This window comes from Tamandua tetradactyla, chromosome 3, assembly GCF_023851605.1.
Source record: "Tamandua tetradactyla isolate mTamTet1 chromosome 3, mTamTet1.pri, whole genome shotgun sequence".
Lineage (NCBI taxonomy): Eukaryota > Metazoa > Chordata > Mammalia > Pilosa > Myrmecophagidae > Tamandua > Tamandua tetradactyla.
In genome coordinates, this window is record NC_135329.1 from 174,675,693 (window position 1) to 174,697,585 (window position 21,893).

A 21,893-nucleotide genomic window follows, 5' to 3' on the forward strand; every position below is an offset into this window, starting at 1 on the left:
CCCCTCAGGGAACTAGGCTGCTGCACCCGTGGGGGAGGGATGCCGCCATCTGCAGCTTGGAGGATTTACAGTTCTGTGCTGGGTCTCAGCCAGTCCAGCTTGTCCAGACTGGTGTACGCTGTGTGTCTGGTCACTGATGTGGCCCCACCGTTGTTCTGTAATGTTCCTGGCTATTTACTAGCTGCTCTGGAGGATGAACTGAATTCCACATCTCACTAAGCCACCATCTTGCCCCTGTCTCTCAGTGGCCAATTGATTTTTGACAGACCATGCAATTTGGAAAAAATAGTCTCTCCAATTGCAAAAGAATGAAGGTGGACCCCTACCTGACACCATACACAAAATTAAATCAAAATGGGTCAAAGGCCTAAATATAAGAGTCAGGACTATAAAAGTCCTAGAATAAAACGTAGGGAAGCTTCTTCAGGATCTTGTGTTAGGCAAATGGTTTCTTAAACTTTACACCTTAAACACAAGCAATGAAAGAAAAAAATAGATAAATAAGACCTCATCAAAATTAAAAGCTTTTGTTCCTCAAAGGATTTTATCATGAAAGTAAAATGACAACCTACACAATGGGAAAAAAATATTCAGAAACTATCTGATAAGGATTTAATAGCCAGAATATATAAAGAAATCCTCCAATTCAACAACAAAAAGACCAACAACCCAATTAGAAAATGGACAAAAGACTGGAATAGACATTTCTCCAAAGAAAATAGACAAATTGTCAAAGGCACATGTGTTAGTTAGATTCAGTTGTCAACTTGGCCAGGTGAGCATACCTAGTCTTGTTGCTGGGGTCATAAGCCAATGGTACGTGAACCTCATCTGTGGCTAATTACATCTGCAGTCAGCTAGGAGGCGTGTCTACTGCAGTGAGTGACGTTTGACTTAATTGGCTGGTGCTTAAATGAGAGAGCGCAATGTTGCACAGCCTAGCAGCTTGGCATTCCTCATCTCAGCACTTACAGCTCAGCCCAGGCCTTTAGAGATGCAGAAAAAAGTCACCCCAGGGAAAGTTGTTGGAATCCAGGGGCCTGGAGAGAAGACCAGCAGAGACCATCCTGTGCTTTCCACGTAAGAAAGAACCTCAGTGGAAAGTTAGCTGCCTTTCCTCTGAAGAACCAACAAAATAAATCCCCTTTTATTAAAAGCCAATCCGTCTCTGGTGTGTTGCATTCTGGCAGCTAGCAAACTAGAACAGCACATGAAAAAATGTCAGTGTTATTAGCCATTAGGTAAACTGAAATCCAAATCCACAATAAGATGCCATTTCATACCCACTAGAATGGCTACTATTAAAAAAAGAAGATGAAATTTACAAGTATTGGAGATATTGTGGAGAAATAGGAACACTCATTCATTGCTGGTGGGATTGTAAAATGATGCTGCCCTGTGGAAGACAGTTTGACAGTTCCTCAGAAAGTTAAGTATGAAATTGCCATATGTTCTGGCAATCCACCTCTAGGTATGTAGCCAAAAGAATTAAAAACAGGACTCACACAGGTATTTCCACACTGATGCTCATAGCAGCTTTATTCACAATTGCAAAAGATGGAGCAACCCAAGTGTCCATCAAACAATGCATGTATAAAATGTGATATATACACAAACAATGGACTATTATTCAGCCGTAAGAAGGAATGAAGTCCTGATACATGCACCAACATGGCTGAACCTTGAAGACAACATATTGAGTGTAATAAGCCAGATATAAAAAGACAAATATTGTATAATCTCAGTGATATGACATGACTGGAATAAAGGAATTCATAGAGTCAGAATCTAGAATATAGGTTACCGAGGGCAGGTGGGGTAGGGAATAGGAAGGTAATTCTTAGAGTTTCTACTGGAAACAATGGAAGACTTTTGGTAATGGATGGTGGTGATGATAGCACAATATTGTGAATGTAACTAAAAGCACTGACTTATAGGTGGTGCAACAGTGGCTCAGCAGGCAGAATTCTCGCCTGCCATGCTGGAGACCCAGGTTCAATTTCTGGTGCCTGCCCATGTGAAAAAAAAAAAAAAAAAAAAAAACATGGACACATATTTGAATATGTGGTTAAAAGGGGAAATTTTAGGTTCTATATCTGTTACTAAAATACAAAAATTTTTAAATAGATCAGTGAAACTATACAACACAGTGAACCCTAAGTTAAACCATGGACTGTGGTTAATGGAACAAATGTACACACCAATGAAAGGTGTTAATAATAGGGTGGTATATTAGAACCTTGCCTTTTATGCATGATTAATCTAATAATGGTAAATGAATATTTCCCTAAATCTCCCTGCTCTGTCTCCTGTGCACTTTCCTATGTCACCAGCAGTGGTTATGCCCTCGCACTGGGCTTTATCCCTGCAGTGCTTGAAGCATGGAAGATTGATTTGAGCAGGAAATTGGAGGGGCCTCACTTTATAACATTTCATAAACCTTCTTTAAACAAAAACCAAGACTTTGCAATAAAAAATACTTTTAGGTAAACCAAACAAAAACTAACCTGAGCTATATCCAGCCATTAGTTGTACAAAGCCATAAGGAATTGCTTTTCTTGGCAGCCCTATAAAGCTTCAAACTAATGTCCAAGACAGGAGTCCTGTCAAAGAACAGAAAGATGCAGTCCAGCCCCTTCGTGTTAGTATCTTCCTGAGGCCATAACTCCACCCCTGCCATCCCCCACCTGTCCCCATCTGGGTGCTAGGGGCCTTCCAGAAAGGCTAAAAGGCAGTCAGATTTAACCCACTCCTTTTCCAAAGGGCCTCTTAACTGCCAGCAGATATATGATGTACCACAGGCTGCTACTGAGCTTAAATTGGTCAAAGGTAATATGCAAATAATAGAGCTCGGTTATTCAGCACATACCACGGTCCAGGCCCTTTGTTAAGCAAATATATGTTTCCTCAATTAATTCTTATAACAACCCAGACAGATGAGGAAACTGAGCAAGAGAGGGTAACTTGCCAGTTGGTGCCTAGAATAATAATTGAACATAGTAGGCATTTAAATATTTTATTTATTTTTCAAAAAATCACAAGCCTTTTTCATGTCTCTGTGTAATTATTAGTGTTAAAATATGTGGCAAGTGTAGGTTCATTAATTTTTTTATTGTGCTACTTTTTAAAGCTAAGTAAAAAAGCTTTTATGTTTAGTTTTTAGAGGACTTTAGGAAGATTCAAAATAGAAGAAGGTTTAAGGAAGAAAATAAAGCAATTCTACCCTTCAGAGACGGACAGCCACTGTTAAATTTCATTTCAGAAATTTTTAAATGCACGGATAAATAGGATTTTTTAGACAAATATCAAAGTGTATAGTAGGTGAAACTTCATATTCTGCTTTTTTTTAACATGACACTGAACATTACCTTTTGTCATAAATTTTTTAAAAGCATGATTTTAGTATTTGCATTATATTTTTATGAATTTGACATATTTCTTTTAACTATTCATGAACTATAATCCTTGCATATTGTTTCCATTTGCTTATTATTTTAAACAAGCCAGTAGTGAATATCTCTTGTGTAAGTAAAGATATATGAGCAGCTATGATTATTTCTTTGGCATGTATTCCTAGAAGTAAAATTACTAGGTTCAAAGATGTGAATATTTTTGAAGTTCTTGATATATTGCTGCTCAGAAAAAGTTGTACTAATCTTGTTTTTATTTGCAAAACAGATTATAGGAGAGGTACATTTTAAAGATGTTTAATTTTCATTTGCATTTTTTTCTCTTGTGAATATTTCAGAACACCAAGCTCTATTAGCAAAGAACTAGCAACTGTATTATCAGTTATCACAAAACATTATCATAATCACTTAACTACTTTTAAGAGAAAGGTAACATAATTTAAGTAATGCAAAAATTAAGAGTTTTAGACATAATTTTATAACAACAAAGTTATATTGATATGTAGTGCCTTGAAAAACTTTGTTTCCTTATAGTTTTCTTTTTTCAGATAGAATTACTTTGAATACTTTAGTTAAATTTGATCCTATGATGTGTGTATTAGCTGAAGTTCTCTAGAGAAACAGAATCAGCAGGAAATATCTGTAGATATAAAATTTATTAAAGTGTCTCATATAACCATGGGAACGTAGAGTCCAAAATCCATAGGGCAAACTGTGAAGTTGAAGACTCCAATGAAGGGTCTGGTTGAACTCCACAGAACAGGCTTGCCAGCCAAAGCAGGAAGAGAGACTGTCTCTTCTGAATCCTCCTTAATAGGTTTCCAGTGATTAGATTAAGCATCACTCATTGCAGAAGACACTCCCCTTGGCTGATTACAAATGCACTCAGCTGTGGATGCAGCCAATGTGATCATGATTTAATTCTATGAAATGTCCTCATAACAACAGACAGGTCAGCACTTGCCCAACCAGACAAATAGGTACCACCACCTGGCCAAGTTGACACCTGAACCTAACCGTGACAATGTGCTTCACTGAAATTGCGTGTGTTAGGAGACTATGAAACCATCTTAACTCAATGGGCTAAAGTAATTGTTTTAGAACTACTCTGTGTTTAATATATTCCTTAAAATTAGACTTTAATTCAATGTAAACTTTTTCAGTCTACTTCTAATACCTAAAACTTTCACTGAAAAAAAAAATAAAACCAAGGAGATTTTTCAGAAACTTCTAAATTTTAATACATACATATGGATTATAAAAATCTTTTAATTCAAATCTGTATAATCCCATATAATCTCCCAAGAGAAAGATTAGTTTTATTTGGTGCTCTTAATAAAATAACCACCACAGTTCATGTTTTATTGTGTAAAAGTAAAACAAATCAAGAATAAGTCAAGTATGTAAGTATATACCAAGATTCAGCAACTGGAAAAAATGATAGTTCTCAGTGTTGGGAAGAATTCAGTATGAGAACAATTGTAAATAGTTACAACTGATTGTAAATATGTAGACCTTGACTGAAAAATAATTTGGCAATGTTTACCAAGAATATTTTAAGGAAAAAAAAAAGGCATGAAGTTATTTCTTCTTCATCACAAACCAAGCTGGATTATGATAAAGGAATTTTTGTAGAAATCCATACCAACAAAGACGATGGGAAAGGGGACATCAATTTCTAGAAGAGAAAAGCAGACTGAAGAGGATTGACTGATGAAGCAGAGAATGGAAGGCTGCACCATAGACTAAAGAGAGAGGGCACTTTGGCAGGAAGGAGAATGACCACCTGGCAGAATCTGGGAAAGCTCTAGATTCAGAGCCAGCATGTAGGATGGAAGTCATGCTTAAGAAAGGAGGATTAAATGACAATATTTTAAGGACTTTCAACTGTCCCCTTAACCATCTCTTCTGCCCCCAGCTTGTTCTAGGAAATGCCTAATCTTCAATACAGAAAATGATAGAGGGGGGATTGTGGGAAGATGGCAAAGGATGAAGCTCTAGGAATCAGTCTCTCCATGAAAATAACTATGAAACTGTCAGGAACTGTCTGAATCAACTATTTTGAAACTCTGGAGTCTAGTGGAACACTGTACAGCATCCAGGAAAGAACTAGACAAAAATGCTGGTAAATTGTGGTAAATAACAGTGCATTTCACTCTCCATGCAGCAGTGGGAACTGAAGCCTCAGTTTCTGTTGCAGCTTGCTAGTGCCAGGGTGGAAATTGGACCTAGTCCTACAAAATCTGGGTGTGTGGGGTGGGGGTAGGGTGGTCTGATCATTGATCATTGCTTTTGATCAGCTACTTCAAATTGCTGAGGTACTAATCTCCCCCCAGGCGAAATTGGCAGAGGCATATTAAGGAGGCAATACCTGTTTGTTTTTCTTTCCATTCCCCATTTGGGAGCAAAAATAGTTTGGAAAAATCACAAATTGACACCTCCAGCCCTCAATAATGATGATAGCAACAACAAAACCTAAAAATTCCAGAGTGGTGGAAGAACTAGATTTCCAGGATATAGCAACATAATACTCAGGATGTCCAGTTCTCAACAACAAAAAAACTGTAAAACGCACAAAGAAATAGCAAAGTAGGGCCAATTCACAGAAAAAAAAAAATTTGCCAAAAAACCATCCCTGAGGAAGCTCATATGTTGGAACTATTATTATTCAACAAGTTTAAATCAACCATCTTAAATATGTTCAATGCACTAAAGGAATGTATATTCAAAGAATTATAGGAAATTAGGAAAATGTTGTCTAAACCAAATAAAGAGATGGAAATTATAAAAAGGAACAAAACAAAGTTTTCAACTTTGAAGTACAGTAATTGAAATGAAAAACTAATTAGATAGATTCAAGAGTAGATTTGAACAAGGCAGAAGGAAGGATAGGTAAACTTCAAGGCAAGGCAATTGAAATTATCCAGTATGAGGAGCAGAAAGAAAAAAGTATGAAGAAAATGAATGGGGCCTGTGGTACCTGTGGGACACCATCAAGTGCACAAAAGACACATCATTGTAGTCCCAGATGGACAAGAAAGAGAAAGGGACAGAAAAAGTATATGAAGAAATAATGACAAGAAACTTCCCAAATCTGATGAAATATTTGGAGATACACAGCCAGGAAACTCAAACTCTAAGCAGGACAAACTCTATGAGATCTACACTAAGACACATTATAGAGAAATTGTCAAAAATCCAGAACACCAAAGATTTTGAAAGCAGCAAGAAAGAAGCAACTTGTCACATATAAGGGATCATAAGATTAATAGGAGATTTCACTTCAGAAGACAATGGGGTGACCTATGTAAAGTCCTCAAAGGAAAAACTGTCCACCAAGAATTCTACATCCAGCAAAATTAAAATTTTCTTACAAAAATGAAGAAGTTGAGACATTTTCATATAAACAAAAGCTGCAAGAATTTATTACCATAAGACCTGCCCTATAAAAAATGCTAAAATAAGCTCTTTAAGCAGAAAGAAAAGGACACTAGACAATAACTTGAAGCCACAAGAAGCAATAAAGATCACTGGTAAAGTAACTACCTAGATAACTATAAAATTCTGCATTATTGTACTTTTGGTTTGTAACTACTTCCTCCCCACTCCCATAAGACTTAACAGAAAAATGGATAAAATAACATTTTAAAATCTTTGTTAGGGGGCATGCAATATATAAAGATGTTCTCTGAGACTATAACAACATAAAGGGGGTAAGGATGAAGATAAGTAGAAGTAAAGAATTTGTATGCTTCTGAAATTGGATTGGTAGTAATTGAACTAGGTTGTTAATAGTTTAAGAAGTTAATTGTAGTCACAAAGTTAACCACTAAGAAAATAGTTAAAAAATAGAAAAGAAAAGGAGGAAATAAAAATGATATACTACAAAAAGCAACTAAATACAAAAAAAAAAAAAAGGCAGTAGTGGTGGAGTAATTTAGGAACAAAGAACACATAAGAAATGCAGAACACAAATATCTAAGTGTCAGAACTAAATGCTTTTTCCTAGCTACACCTTAAATGTAAATGGATCAAGCTCCCCTGTTAAAAGGCAGAGACTGATAGATTAGATGAAAACGTATGCTCCATCTATATGCTTTCTACAAGAGACTAACTTTAGGTACAAAGACACAAAGAATTTTTAAATAAAAAGATAGAAAAAGATATTCCATTCAAAAAGTAATCAAAAGAGAGCCAGAGTGGTTATATTATTATCAGACAAAATAGACTTCAGATCAAGAAAGATTATAAGAGGCCAAGAAGGATATTATATATTGATAAAAGTTTCAATCCAGCAAAGATAAATAAAGATGATAAATATATATGCACCTCACAACAGAGCCCCCAAAATATATGAGACAAAATTTGACAGAATTGAAGGAGAAATACATGGTTCTACAATAGTAGTTGCAGACCTCAATACACCACTTTCAATAATTGATAGATCATCTAAACAAAAGCTCAATAAGGAAGTAGAGGATTTGAACAACACTTTTACCAGTTAGTCCTAATGAACCTGTATAGAACATTGTACCCAACAGCAGCAGAACACACATTTTTCTCAAGTGTTCTGAAACATTTTCTAGGATAGAACATATGTTAAGCCACAAACCCAATCTTAATGAATTTTAAGATATTGAAATCATACAAAGTTTATACTTGGACCTCAGAGGAAAAAGCTAGAAATCAATAAGAGAAAAAAACTGGAAATTTTACAAATATGTGGAAATTGACCGACAAACTAATACACAACCAATGGGTCAAAGAAGAAATTACAAGAGAAATTAGTAAAAATCTTGAGACAAATGAAAATGTAACATACCAAGACTTATGGGATGCAGCAAAAGTAATGCTCAGAGGGAAATTCATAACCTAAATGTCTGCATTAAAAAAAGAAAGATCACAAATCAATAAGCTGAACTTCAAACCTAAAGAACTAGAAGAAGATGAGAAAGTTAAACCCAAAGTTAGTTGAAGAAAGGAAATAGTAAAGATTAGAGCAGAGATAAATGCTAGAATAGAAAAACATATAGAATTATAAAACCAAAAGTTGGTTTTTGAAAGATCAATAAAATCACAAACTTTTAGCCAGACTAACAAAGAGAGAACAAAAATAACTAAAATAAGGAATGAGTTATAACCTTTCAGAAATAAAAATGATTATAAGAGTGTACTGCGAACAATTATATGCCCACAAATGAGAAAACCTAGATGAAATGAAAAAATTACTAGAAACTAAGTGCCCAATCTCATACAAGAAGAAACAGAAAAATCAACAGACTTACAAGTAAAAAGACTGAATTAGTAATTTAAAATCTCCCAACAAAGGAAAGTCCAGGACCAGAAGTTTTTGCTGTTGAATTCTACCTAACATTTAATGAGCCATTCTCAAACTCTTCCCAAAAAATAGAAAAGTAGAGATACTTCCTAATTCATTCTATGAGGCCAGATAAAGACAGCCCAAGAAAATAAAACTGCAGAGCAAATATCCCTTGTAAATGTAGATGCAAAAATTCTCAACAAAATATAGGCAAACCAAATCCAACAGTATATTAAAAGAATTATATGCCATGACCAAGTGGGATTTGTTCCAGGAATGCAAGTGTTGTTCAACATAAGAAAATCATTCAGGGCGGGCAATGGTGGCTCAGTGGCAGAGTTCTTGCCTGCCGTGCCAGAGACCCGGGTTTGATTCCCAGTGCCTGCCCATGCTAAAAAGAAAATCAATCAGTGTAATACATCACTTTAATAGAATGAGAATAGAGAACCACATGATCATCTTAAATTATGGAGAAAAGACATTTGACAAAAGCCAACATCATTTCCTGATAAAAGCACTCAGAAAACTAGGGATACAAGGGAACTTTCTCAACATGATAAAATGCATTTTAAAAAACCCACAAATAACCGCAAATAACATACTCAATGGCAAAAGACTGAAAGCTTTCTCCCTAAGATTAGGAACACAACAAGAATGTCCGCTGTCACCACTGTTATTCAACATTGCATTGCAAGTTCTAGCCAGAAGAGTCAGGCAAGAAAAAAAAATAAAAGACATCCAAATTGGAACAGAATGAGTCAAGTTATACCCATTTGTAGTATACAACTACTAGTGAATCAAAAATTAACTTCAAGGGAGATATGGAAACTATACGAAGAACCTAATGGAAACCATACAAGTAAAAAGTACAATGTCTACAGTTTTAAAAAGTCATCCAATGCACTTAGCAGTTTGGATGAGGAAAAAGAAACTTGAAGACTGGTTAAAAGAAACTATCCAAACTTAAGCACAGGGAGATAAAACAACAAAAAACAGCCTCAGTGACTTGTAACAGTATCAGTCAATCTCACATAGATGCAATTGGAATCCTAGAGGAGGGGGAAAAGGAGAATGGGGGAAATTTATGATGAAATAATGACCACAGTTTTTCAGATTTGATGAAAGTGACCATTTTACAATTACAGCACATCTCAATTCAGAGAAGCCACATTTCAAGTGTTCAATGGAGCTTGTGTTCACTTTATTAGCTACTGCAGGCATATATGAATCAACTGCCAGTCAGCTACAATCTATGATGCTTCCAGGTGGTCCACATAGATAAATAAAAACTCTTGGCCCTTCATAATGCTAGAGGGAAGTCACATTATCCAGAAACAGATGCTGATTATTCTATTTCTAGAAGTATCAAGATTTGTCATCAAGATGAACCCGATTCTGTTATCATTCTACCAAATTTCATCTGAAAGAGCCCTGGAATTTTCCTCCAGCTGGAGACAGATCTGAACAGCCAGTGTGTAAATATACCCAGATGGTATTTGAGAATTTCAGACCTTTACAGTGACCAGTGACTCTACCAATAGTGAGACAGCTTTTCAGTTTCCTAAAAAATGCTGCTAGTCAGATTTCTCAGTATATATCTGTTGGATGATAAAGTGGATCAATAGTCCACATATCAGTTCTCTGATGCATAAACAAAATATTTCCAGCTCGAGGTTAATGAGCCTATACTCATTTGCATGCTTGTCTTCTCTTTAAACTGTTTTTGTATTTCAACGGAATAATTTTTTCTCTATTCTAAGGTCATTATTTCCATTAAGCTATAATATAAATCCCCTTATTTTCAAGAATAGAGCTAATTTACTACACCATACACAATAAGCTATTTTCTCAATTTATAATGTATCTCAAATCAAGACTGAATCTCAGCTGTGATTTATAGAGGAAATGAGGTGAAACCAACCTGCACTTAAACATTATTTGAACACAAACACTTATAGACTCATCATAAAATTAGTTTTTCATCTTCTACAGCAAGGGTATTTCATGGGGAATGGTGCCACCCATTACCACTCCACCAGATCACCGAGGAGCAGTATCTTTGGACACTGCAAAATCAGAATCTCTGGAGGTGGTGCCTGAGAATTTGCCTTTATTATAAGTACCAAGGAAGCCTCATGAACACTAAAATTTTGTACCACTGCCCTGCAGTGAAGTACCATTTTAGTATAACTGAAAGTAAAATTGCATACTACCATTTTAGATCTGTTTCATTACTGGAAGATATGCTGTTTCTGGTACTTATTTACTTAGTTCACTACTTCTCTGTTGAACTTTCATTGTGCCCTGTAATTTTGCTTTCAGTAAATTTTAAAGGGTACTTATCATTTAGCCACAGCATAAAAAGTATGTCGTGCTTTGTCAATATTAGATTAGGAATGATGGATTCATTTACATTTGTCATGAATAGGCTAATGGCGCAAATAAATTTAATAGGATCTAGATCTTCTGCACTTTCCCCATGTGTGTCTCTGTAATGTTTATGACAGTGTCAAGAAAGGCGGGGGGTGGGGGTTGTTTGTTTGTTTCTTAGAGTCAGAGGCAAGCACTGGGGCTTCGAAAATGAATCAGATTCAGTATCTGCCCTCAAGTAGCTCACAGCCTATGCAAGTCAGGGGTAAGAGGCAGACATGTTCACCTGTGTTATACTATCCTGCGTTAGGTTTTTACCAGGTACCATAGGAGTACAGAGAAGAGGTGTAGAGCAACTGTCTGGAGAGTGGAGAGGTGACTGGACTTCACAGAGATGATGTAGTGCTCTATTTAGTATAAGCCGCAGAAATGAAGTGATTCCCACAAGGTCATTCAAGACATAAGGATGATCTGAATTTGGATCTCCCAGATCCAAACCTGCACTCTCTCTACTAAGCCCAGCTTTGCTTACTCCGAGAACCTGGCTGTAGTTTTTTTTCACTTTGAAAGTTCTCCTTAGTAGTAAGTAAGATGTTAAGGGTGATACATTTTCTTTTCAGGCCACTAAGATACCATTTAATTCATTTCAGCAATAACTAAATAGATATCTATCCTATAGATAGATTTAAAAGATGCTGAAAGCAATGTGTTGCTAATATATTGCCATATTTTTTAAAGCTCCAGAGAGAAGTGATTCCCTGGATTTTAAATATAGTTGTTATTATGACAACGTTTCCTGATTTAAGCCCTCCATAAATTATTGTACTTGTTGTCACTTCATTCTTGCCCTCTCTTCAGTCACTCTGCTGCTTTCATTAATTCAGAATAAAATACCACAAGATATTAATGTAGCACATGGAGACAGGAGAGTTACATTTTGCAGCTTCAGTATAAAGTTGTACTTAAAGATGCCTAAACGTTTACTGGAATTTTTCAAAACAAAGTCTGCCTATTTCAGGTAAGTCTCTTAATAACCTTCCTGGATAGTTATAAATGAGAAACTAAGGCTCAGAGAGATTAAGTGTCTGGCCCAGGGACACACCAGAGCCAGGACCCAAGCTCAGATCTTCGACATCGGATATAAGGCTCTTTCTGGTGTGTTTCGTAATCATCTGGGAATTCTATTAAAAGTTTCTTTGACAGTTTCCAATGAAAAGCATTATTGTGAACATGTAAACAAACAAAAATGTTGACATTCCCCATCACCGTATCATCAATGTTTTTAGTTTATCACTTTTGGTCATTATTTGGTTGTTTTCTTACAGAAGGCAACAGACTACTGCAACAGAAGCTATCCTTAGATGGGAACCCCAAACTTATCCATGGACCAACAGAGAGGTCAGATGGCCTGCAGTGGTCAGCTGAGCAGCCTTGTAACCCAAGCAAGTCGAAGGCGAAGCCATCTCCTGTTAAGCCCAATGCCCCTTCAGCTCATCTTGAAGTAAAGCCAGATGAGCTGGCAAAGAAAAGAGGTAAGATGGTTTTTCTTGCACAAATATTCAACATACTTTGTTTGCACACACAGAAAAGTGCCAGAATGACAGAACTTCCCAAAAGATGTCTCTTAGTGAAGAGAGATGCAAATGAAATGGTGTTTCTTTCTCTGACTCATATAGATCGAAAGACAGACGTGGCTCCTTCCATGTTAATCTAAGGCTTCAGCTGTTTAGGGCAGAACTGCAGCCCCCTTCCCTTCCCTTCTGTGACTGTCTTCTCTTTGTAAGCCTGGTTAAACTTGTACCACAAATACCTTCTCCCTTCATAGCTTATAAAGCAAACGTTAATGCAGGAGCTCTTTTAGAAATGTGAACCCTGAAAGGGACTAACGCTTCCCTGATATACAGGCTCTTAACTTGAATAAAGATGAGTTTAGAGGCTAGTATGTCTCCTTCAGAACTGATCATCCCCGTGCAAATTGAATCTGTGTTAGAACTCTCTGCTATCGGATCACTGAAAGAGGGTTTTGCATTTAACACACTATTTTTTTTTATTATTTTTTGAGTTCTGATATACTTTATGCATAACTGGTATTAAAAATGAAAGGGACTAAATCACATCCTTTCTGATTCCCAGAAGATTAAATATTTTTCTCACTCACCCTCAGTTGTATCTGATTTCCCTGGCTTTGGTTTGATATACTTTCTTACTTTTCTTCTAAGAATTTTTTTTCTTTCTCATAAGAAGCATGCCTTTGTTGGGATAAGTACAGTTTGCCTGTTTGCTCTGCGCTATCTGTAAACCCTGGTGACAGTTTCAGGAAATCAGGCAAAATTGGCACCCGCAGAGCTGCTCTAAATGCTGCTGCTATAATTACAGGCCTGGCTCAGGACTAATGGGGCCAGAGCCAGCGGACCTGGCAACCTGGCACTGATGCTCCATCCACTCTCGGGCTCATTTGTACCTCTCCTACTCTCTGTGTCATTTTCCCCTTCCAAAAGCCCTGCTGGTTTTTAACCACACAGAGTGGTGTTTATAGAGAGAGCCAGCAGCACAAAGCGCCTTTAGACATATCAGATTCTAGGAAACAGCCATTGGCAATAGAACATAATCATCAGAGCCTCTTTCTGGAGAGCACAGGAGTCAAGTACACCCAAAATGGCCTGCCCAGAGAAATCCACTGAGAAAGTACAACAGCTCAGGTCCATACAAACCATCCACAAACCAGTGTTAACCTGCATTAAACACTGTAGGATAAAACTTGATGTGCTTCATGATGGAACTTTTCTTTCATTGAAAAACAAAAGACAGAATCCCTTGTTTGGTGGCTTAATTGTTTTGTTTTGTTGTTATGCTCACCAGTAAAAAGATAATGTGCTTGATTTAACACTTTTTCTTGACATTAATTTTAGGCCCAAATATTGAGAAATCAGTGAAGGATTTGCAACGCTGCACTGTTTCTCTAACTAGATATCGTGTCATGATCAAAGAAGAAGTGGATAATTCAGTGAAGAAGATCAAAGCTGCCTTTGCTGAATTGCACAACTGGTGAGTAATTTGACTTAGGAACTATACATTTATGGTAATTGAGTTCCTATAGGTAAAAGCGTCAGATGGGAAATGTTGTTTATTTAATTTGTAAATAGATAGAACAACTCACCAGCAGATTTTTTAAAGCTCTGCGGATAGGAGCATATATCTTGGGAGTAAAAAAGAAGAAAAGGAATTTAAATAAAAAGAAACCAGTACACATAATTCATTGGAATTTAAGTTGGCCCCAAAGCATATGAGTGATGTAGGACAGACTGCAACAGAAAGTCAAACCTCAACAAATGATATTTTTTACAAACCCCTGGAAGTTAATACCATGAATGCTACTAAGGAAAAAAACTATTTTATAGTCTTATCCTTACAAAATAAGAAAAACACCCTTAACAAAATGCAGAAACTTCCTAAGTAGCTTTGTGATAGAATCTAATTAGGAGATACTTTAAGACTAAAATTAAGAAATAGTACAGTGAAGAGGTCTTGGTCCTGCCTGGTTCTGCAGCTGCTTTTGATTGATGACATTTGCTCGTGTCTACAACTGGAACGAAACATCTGTATGTAAAGGGTAAGTTACTATTAGTAGAAAAATGTTCTCAGTGTATCATTCAGGTCTCTTTTAGTTTCAAGTGACAGAAACCCAAGTTCTACCAGTCAGAAGACAAAAGGGAATTTGTTGGCTGATGTAAATAAAAGTTCCAGGGGAAGATTCTTCTAGGTAAATTTGGTTCTAAGCCCAAATTATATCAATGGGTCTCAGTTCCTCTCCCTCACTCCCTATCACCTTCTCTCCCTCCTTGCCTCTCTCCTTCTGTCAATGTTTCCCACAATCTCCTGAATTGTCTTATTCTTGGATTCATTCTTAGGCATAATCACTCCATGTGCCAGCAAAGATTACTTCTGGCAGTTCCAGGCTTACATAATCATTAGCCCCTGTGATCTAAGGAGAAAGGGCTTTGTTTCCAGTAGTTGCAGCAAAAATCCAAGGGCTAATTGCCATGGGTTGGGAGTGGCCTATGTGTCATCTGAACCTATGCCAGTCACTGTGGCTAGCGGGATGATATCCTCCCATTAACCAGGCCAGAGTCATGTGCCTGTCACAGAGTGGGGTGAGCTCCATCTGAACCCTATGGACTGAGATTGAAGAGCGGTGGTTCCCCAGAGGAAAATCAGGGTACAAACGCCAAAAAACATGGGGAAATGTAACACGTGACAAAACACATGTCTGCAATGCCCAGACTCAAGTAACATGTTTCCTATTTCTTATTGGCCTCCCCTGTGTCTGGAATATGACCACATCTTCTGCATAGTTTTCCTTTGCCAATGCTTGCTTGACTGTGATGTGCTTTTTCAGTAGAAACTGATTATAGAGTTGTGTAAAACTAAGAATTAAGCCTAACATTAACCTGATCTAAAATTCCTGACTCTTAAACCGTCTGCTATATACAATATAAGGTCTCAAGATGCAGAAGACTGTAGGGACTAGAAAGAAACCATCTCCTTAGTTATCACTGAGACTCTCAAAGGCCATCAGAGGTGAGGTGTCATCTGCCTCCCACCCAGTCATGGTATCTAAACCTTACTTGAACTCTTCTCTGATTAGTCAGATTATAACCTAGTTAATGGTTCAAAGCAAACTCTAAGAATATGTTTGCAAGGATTTAGAGAAGGTAAAGGTGCTATATAAGTGGCAGGTGTGATTATTATTGGTTTGTTTTATTTTATAGTTATATGAGTTTTCCAATCTAATCCTAAGTAGGTTGCCCTCTTACTTATAAACACACCCAACTCGCAGCTGTATTCTCTAAGTCAGAGTCAGAAAACATCTCCCATAAAGAGCCTGCTAGTAAACATCTTAGGGTTTGCAAACTGTCCAGACTCTGTAACTACTCAGCTCTGCTATGGTGGCAACAAAGCAACCATAGACAATAAAAACAGACAGTCGGCCTGACTTGGTACATGGAGTTCATAGATTATAAGCCCCAGTCAAGAGGCATAAGTTAACTGCTCAGAGAAGACGAGCTTCTCTGTCTTATCCTTTTGTGTGGTATGTTAGAGTAAACTCTTATTCTGAGGTCCCTGTATGATACCTTCCATCTGAGTGACTCACGCAATAATTGACAAAACGTAGCAGTGACCTCAAATTACCTCTCTCTTCTCCAGCTGCTCTGGTACTTTTATTTTTATTTTTTAATTTCTTAGTGAAATGAACATCACATGGGCTGTGAGACATCTTGAGATTTATAACACATTCTTTGAGTGTTTCTTAAGTCCTCAACAGCTGAAAGCATAGGGCCATGAAAGTCAGCACCCAAGGAAGTTGTATATCTTTTGTGCTGCCTGTAATTCACATTGTGTTTTAAACTGATGGGAAGGATCACTTCTGAATGAGGTAGCAACCATTTTCAGTATGCTATTGTTACAAAATGAGCATATGAGTAAACACCAGCACTTGTTTTCTTATCTAACCCTTACCACAAATGATCCCAACATAATGGCATAAATATTAACATAAAAATAAAACCAAAAAAATAAAACCAACTGTTTACATGCATTTCTGCCAAACAGAAAAACTACCTCTGTTCCAAATAAGAACCCAGCCAACACAGTGACGTATTGTAATAAAGCCTCTCTTTCGTTTTCTAAGAGAGAGAAAGGATGAATTTTTTGAATTGTGGTGCCCTCAAATAACATCAAGTCACAGAGTTGAGGAAGGCAGCTTCCAAGTTTCAAAAAGTGAAGCTTTCTTCTTGGTGGAGAAATCATGCACCCTGGGCATTAGAGAGAACCTTGAATGCAGCCCCATTCACTTAGTACAATTATATACCCAGGAGTATACCAAAAGGCATATCTGTGTTTGGAGGATGTGGGACAAGTCGTTTGGAGGTTTCCAAAGCAAGAGCTAATTTTGAGACAGATGTGAATTCATCCAGTACACAAGCAACATGGACACTTACATGCCGTAGTCTAGTTTCTCTTCTCCTCTCCTTGGTTGGGGCCACCCAGTTCTCTTAACCTCAAAGTACTCAGCCCGCTTTGCATGTAGTTTAGAAATAAATAGAAACGCTCAGTTAAGAAATTCTAAACATTTACTCTGCTACCAAAGTGCCTGCATGCAGAGGTGAGCACTCCTTGACCAAATTCCACAAAAAGTACTGCTAAAGCTCATGGAAATGACTATTTTGCAAGAGAGTGGTTATTTGCCTGTGCACAGTTCCAGGTGAACAGTGAGCATATATCAGGATAAAATGAACTAAATGCTTATCCCTCCTAAGCAGGCTGTGAAGAATACCTTGTTTGATACAATTATTAGAGAAAACCATGGAGTAGCTAAAATATGAAACCAAAGTTGGCATTTATCCAGGACAGTTACATAGGGCTAAACAATCATAACATATAACATTCTTATTTTCCCAGAAAGAATTGGGGATTTGGGATAGGAACAGAGATATACCATGCTCTCACAATACGTTGTAACAGAAAATAAATCTTGCAACATGAGCATCTGTGTGAAAAATCACATCAGGAACTAACATGAAACAGCTGGTTTCTTTTCAATATGATTGGTCCCCTATCACAACTGGAAAATATTCATCCTTCAGAATCATAGCTGCCAGAATTAATTGCTTTGTGTTCAGACTAGCTTGGTGTCTCATTTCGAATCTGTGTGTGTGTGTGTATGTCCAAATTGATTGTGAAGCTATAAAATGAGCAATAAAACATGATATTCCAAAAACATTGAAGAAGGAGAATAATACTTGATAGCTCTGCCATATGCTGGGGGAAAAAGTATTCCAAAATAGAGTTGTAAAAATTCCTTTTGGTTCTATTGTCATTTTTAACATCTAATTAAAGGCAGTCTTAGAGAAAATGGGAGCTGGTAATGAGCCAGTAGGGTAGAGGGTGTGCTGTGGATATAGGTTGGGGGGCCAGGGTTGCAGAGAATGTGGGGTGAAGGAGGGCTGTACTTGTAGGCTGCTGTGCTTTGCAGTAGGAAAGGGAAATCAGTTAAAGCATATGTTCTGTGTAAAGGAGCCGGATTTTTTCCTATACCTCATGTTTATTTTTTTTTCCTGAAGTGATGCCAGGTCTGGCCCAAGTAGAACTTGGAAGTAGGTCAGGGGTTTCAGCTCCCCCCACCCTAACCCATGCACACTCTCCCCGTCTCTGCCTGCTTTCCCTCCATTTTGGAGTTTCTTCTCTCACAGCAAAGACAGGTTGTACCTTGTGCTTCCCCCTCCAGGCCAGGGACTCCTCACCCTGACACCTCCAATCAAATGTGAACTTGTAATGGTATCTGCCTATCCCTTTCCTTTTCTTCTTTTTAACCATCGAGAGTCATTTGTCTTGTGTAATCAAAGACCTTATCATTTTTGATGATGGTGTGTCCTCAGCTCCAAAGTGACATATCTGCATATTAGCATGTGGATATATGCTTGTTGAGACTCTCTCACCCCAGCCAAAGGAATGACTCTAAAAGTGAGAATTTCCGCAGAAAAAAAGCTATTTTGAGATAGGTATTTCTCCTTTCAGCATCTCTCCAATCCCGCTCCAAAAGGGACCTCTAATCTGCCGACTGCAGCCTGCAGGGAGCCGAGTGAACCATGCTCAGCTCATCAGCGTAGGCAACAGGCACGGATCCGATATCATCACTGTGACATTTGAAACATGATGTCCTTTTTCCGGGGTAGGAGCTTAGGAGACCTCCCAAATGAGAAATTGCCAGTGGGGCTGTTGTGTTTCAGACAATCTGGGCAATAGACTCCCTCGTATTCCTAGTCCACGGCTCCTTGAATACCCAAATGTAAACTTGGGCCACTCATCCTTGGAGCCAGTTCATTTTGAGTCCAGATAAGACCATTTTCCTTCACTTTGGCAGGCTTATCACACAGCAGGACTCTTTGCTTGGTTGGTTTGATTCCCCCCCACCACCACCACATTCTTGAAACTTTTAGCTGCCTTTGTGAGATGCCTGGCTTTCTGAACAAATGCTAAAAGCCTGCTTATTTGTGTGCTCTTTGGGTTTTTTTTTCCTTCTCTTTTTTGAATAACGTAACATTGACTGAAAGTTGATGCCTGCAGATCAATATTTACTTTTCTCCTTACCAAAGTATATGTGTGTACACTATAATTAAAACTCTTAGAGCTTTGTGATCGTCCCTTGCCTGGGTTCCACCCGCAGAGATGCTGATGTAACTGGTCGCTTGTGGTGCCAGGAGCAGGAATTTTTTAAAGAACGCCATGAGGTTCTCTTTGGCATCTGTGGTTGGAAACTCCTGGCTGAGAGTCCTGTGAGAGGAGTGATATGTCTGGGTTTGGAGCAGTGGTTCTCAATGGGATGATCTTACCTCCTAGGGGACATACTGGAGGTATTTTTGGTGATTATATGGGGTGGGGCGGGATTGCTGCTAGCATCTAGTAGGTAGAGGCCAGGGGTGCCACTGGACATCCTGCAATGCACAGGTCAGCCCCCCACAACAAAGAATGATCCTGTCCCAGATGTCAGTAGTACTGAGGTTGAGAAAGCCGGGCAAGAGGAAGACAGCGCTAGTCGTTCTGCGTGCTCTGCTGTAATTCCTTGCAGGAATGGGGGGAGACACCTCCCTTGGCAACAGCGGGAATGTATGGCTGCTCCTTTCCCCCAGTTGCCCTCAAAAGCCACCATTGGAGACATGAAAGGGAGAATTTTCTTTCCAATCATTTACATACTCCCAAAATAGGCCATATGGCCGCCTTTTCATATAAATGCAGTAGGAAAATAATTTTCCCGTACTGCCTGAAATGTAAACCTTCTAGCTACACATTTTAAAGGTCAAATCATATCTTCCTTCCTTGAGAACAGAAAAACAATTATGCTAAAGTATAGAAAATTGAGGGCCTTGCTTTTTTGGTCAATTTTTCATTATAGAATTCAACTCAGTCTCTTAGAAGACAATGGAAAAATTAAAAACTGAAGGTTGTAGCTAATGATAGGCAGTCACTTTCATTAGCCCTTGTCTCTACTTGAGTCTTCTTTTCCCATTTTGCAATAAAACCAAATACCACATCAGGGACTGGGAATAGGGTGAAGCTCTGAGGCATGTAAAGATAAATACAGTAGGGCATTGTTCCATTAAGAGTCTTTGGGGGGGGGGGGGGTTGTTCTTCTCTGGCTTCAGCCAGGCAGCAACATTACTTGATGTTTCTTGGCAAAGGTAGCAAATGTCCAAATACTCCTAAGACCAGTGACAGGCCCAGGTTTGCCAGCCCTTGTGCTGTTAAGCTGAATAAAAATAGGAGGTCTTTTCTGTATTTGATGATGTGATAGTGCTTGGACAAATACTTGCCGACCACTTAATTACCCTTCCTTAAATTAAGCATCATTGGAATTGTGGAGCTGTGTGTTCTTTGATAGAAGTACCATGTGAGAAACACATGTATTAGGTCAAAAAGGTCCTGTGGTAAGATCTGTGTCATAGAATGGGTGCTGTGACAGCAAGCAAATTTGTTTTTTTGAGTTTGGTCACATGGAAGATGTTAATATAATCATGGATCATCAGTAGAGGCTCCATTTTAAAACCAATGTGGCCAAAATTGCAAGCGTGTACTTACTAAAATCCAGAGTATGAGGAGAAATAGTCTAGTTGTACAATAATAAAGTGATGCATTTCTCTGTGCCATTCCGCAAGGGCTGTTTCTAATGAGCTTAGCTCTGGGATGGCCGATATTAGGAGCTTGCCTTTTCAGCCACTAAGCGTTGTTATACGAGAATTTTACAAAGCCTTCAGTTCCCTATTAAAATATCAGGAATGTAGTAAAGGTTATTATATTTTGCCAACTCATTAGGCTAAATATGTAATGAAGACAAAATCGAGGGTTTGGTTTTATTTTTCAGTGTTTTTAAAAAAAATGTAATAAAAGGTCTCTCCGTCCTTCTGCTCTAAAACAGGTACAATCTTCCCATTGATAAATGTGTGTAAACAAAACTTTCCTGACTAATCCTTTTCCTTCTCATCAAATGGTTTTTCCAAGCGCTCACCTGCTTGTAACTTGTACAAAGCCCTATTCAAAGGAAATTAAACAAACTTTTTCCTGTTCTCCACCCCTAACACCTGGTGCCATACCAGCGTATTAGAAGAACTCAGTATGGTGATGCACACACACCTCCCTGCAAAGGATTTCAAGAGACAATAACCGAAGAGGCTAATAAACATATTTATACCTCAAGAGAGGGACTTATCTTTGGGTGTTGTTGCTGTCCTAGCGACAAATTGCCACAAATTAGTCCTTTTCCTCAGTCAGCATCAGTCCAGTAAACAGAAATAAGCTACAGTCCAGTAAACAGAAATAAGCTGAAATTGTGAAAAGGGCAAATGTCACCTAACATGGAAAAACTCAAGGTGCCTGTGACTTTGTGGCTGAGGCAAGTCTTTGTGGTACAGTGTATTTCAAATCCTGCTTCCACACATTGCCTCATTTGTGATTATGTGTCATTCTAAATGGGGGGGGGGGGGGCTCACTCTTTGGAGGTGAAAGCTTCTCATTTCCTATTTCCTGTCTTCCCCGAGGTTTGGGGGGGGGGGGCTCACTCTTTGGAGGTGAAAGCTTCTCATTTCCTATTTCCTGTCTTCCCCGAGGTTTTTCTCTGCATTAGATGTTTCCCCTGGGCTACTGCAAAGGCTGAATGAATCAGTTGACATGAAGGAAGAGCAGGTTAATAAATACCAAAAGTACAGAACTGGCCTTTTCAGTTTGGGCACAGTCCCCAGGAA

The 21,893-nt window shown here is 38.2% G+C and overlaps 1 protein-coding gene across 7 annotated transcripts in view; it reads left to right on the plus strand.

Moving 5' to 3' along the window:
• The window catches only part of SPATS2L (spermatogenesis associated serine rich 2 like), a 212,783-nt gene that overhangs the window by 163,323 nt on the left and 27,567 nt on the right, over positions 1-21,893 (plus strand). For all 7 annotated transcript variants that reach the window (XM_077154607.1, XM_077154606.1, XM_077154603.1 and 4 more), the window contains 2 exons: positions 12,426-12,632; positions 14,010-14,145. In XM_077154607.1, coding sequence (XP_077010722.1) covers positions 12,426-12,632; positions 14,010-14,145 — 343 coding nt within the window. The remainder of the gene's footprint in view (positions 1-12,425; positions 12,633-14,009; positions 14,146-21,893) is intronic.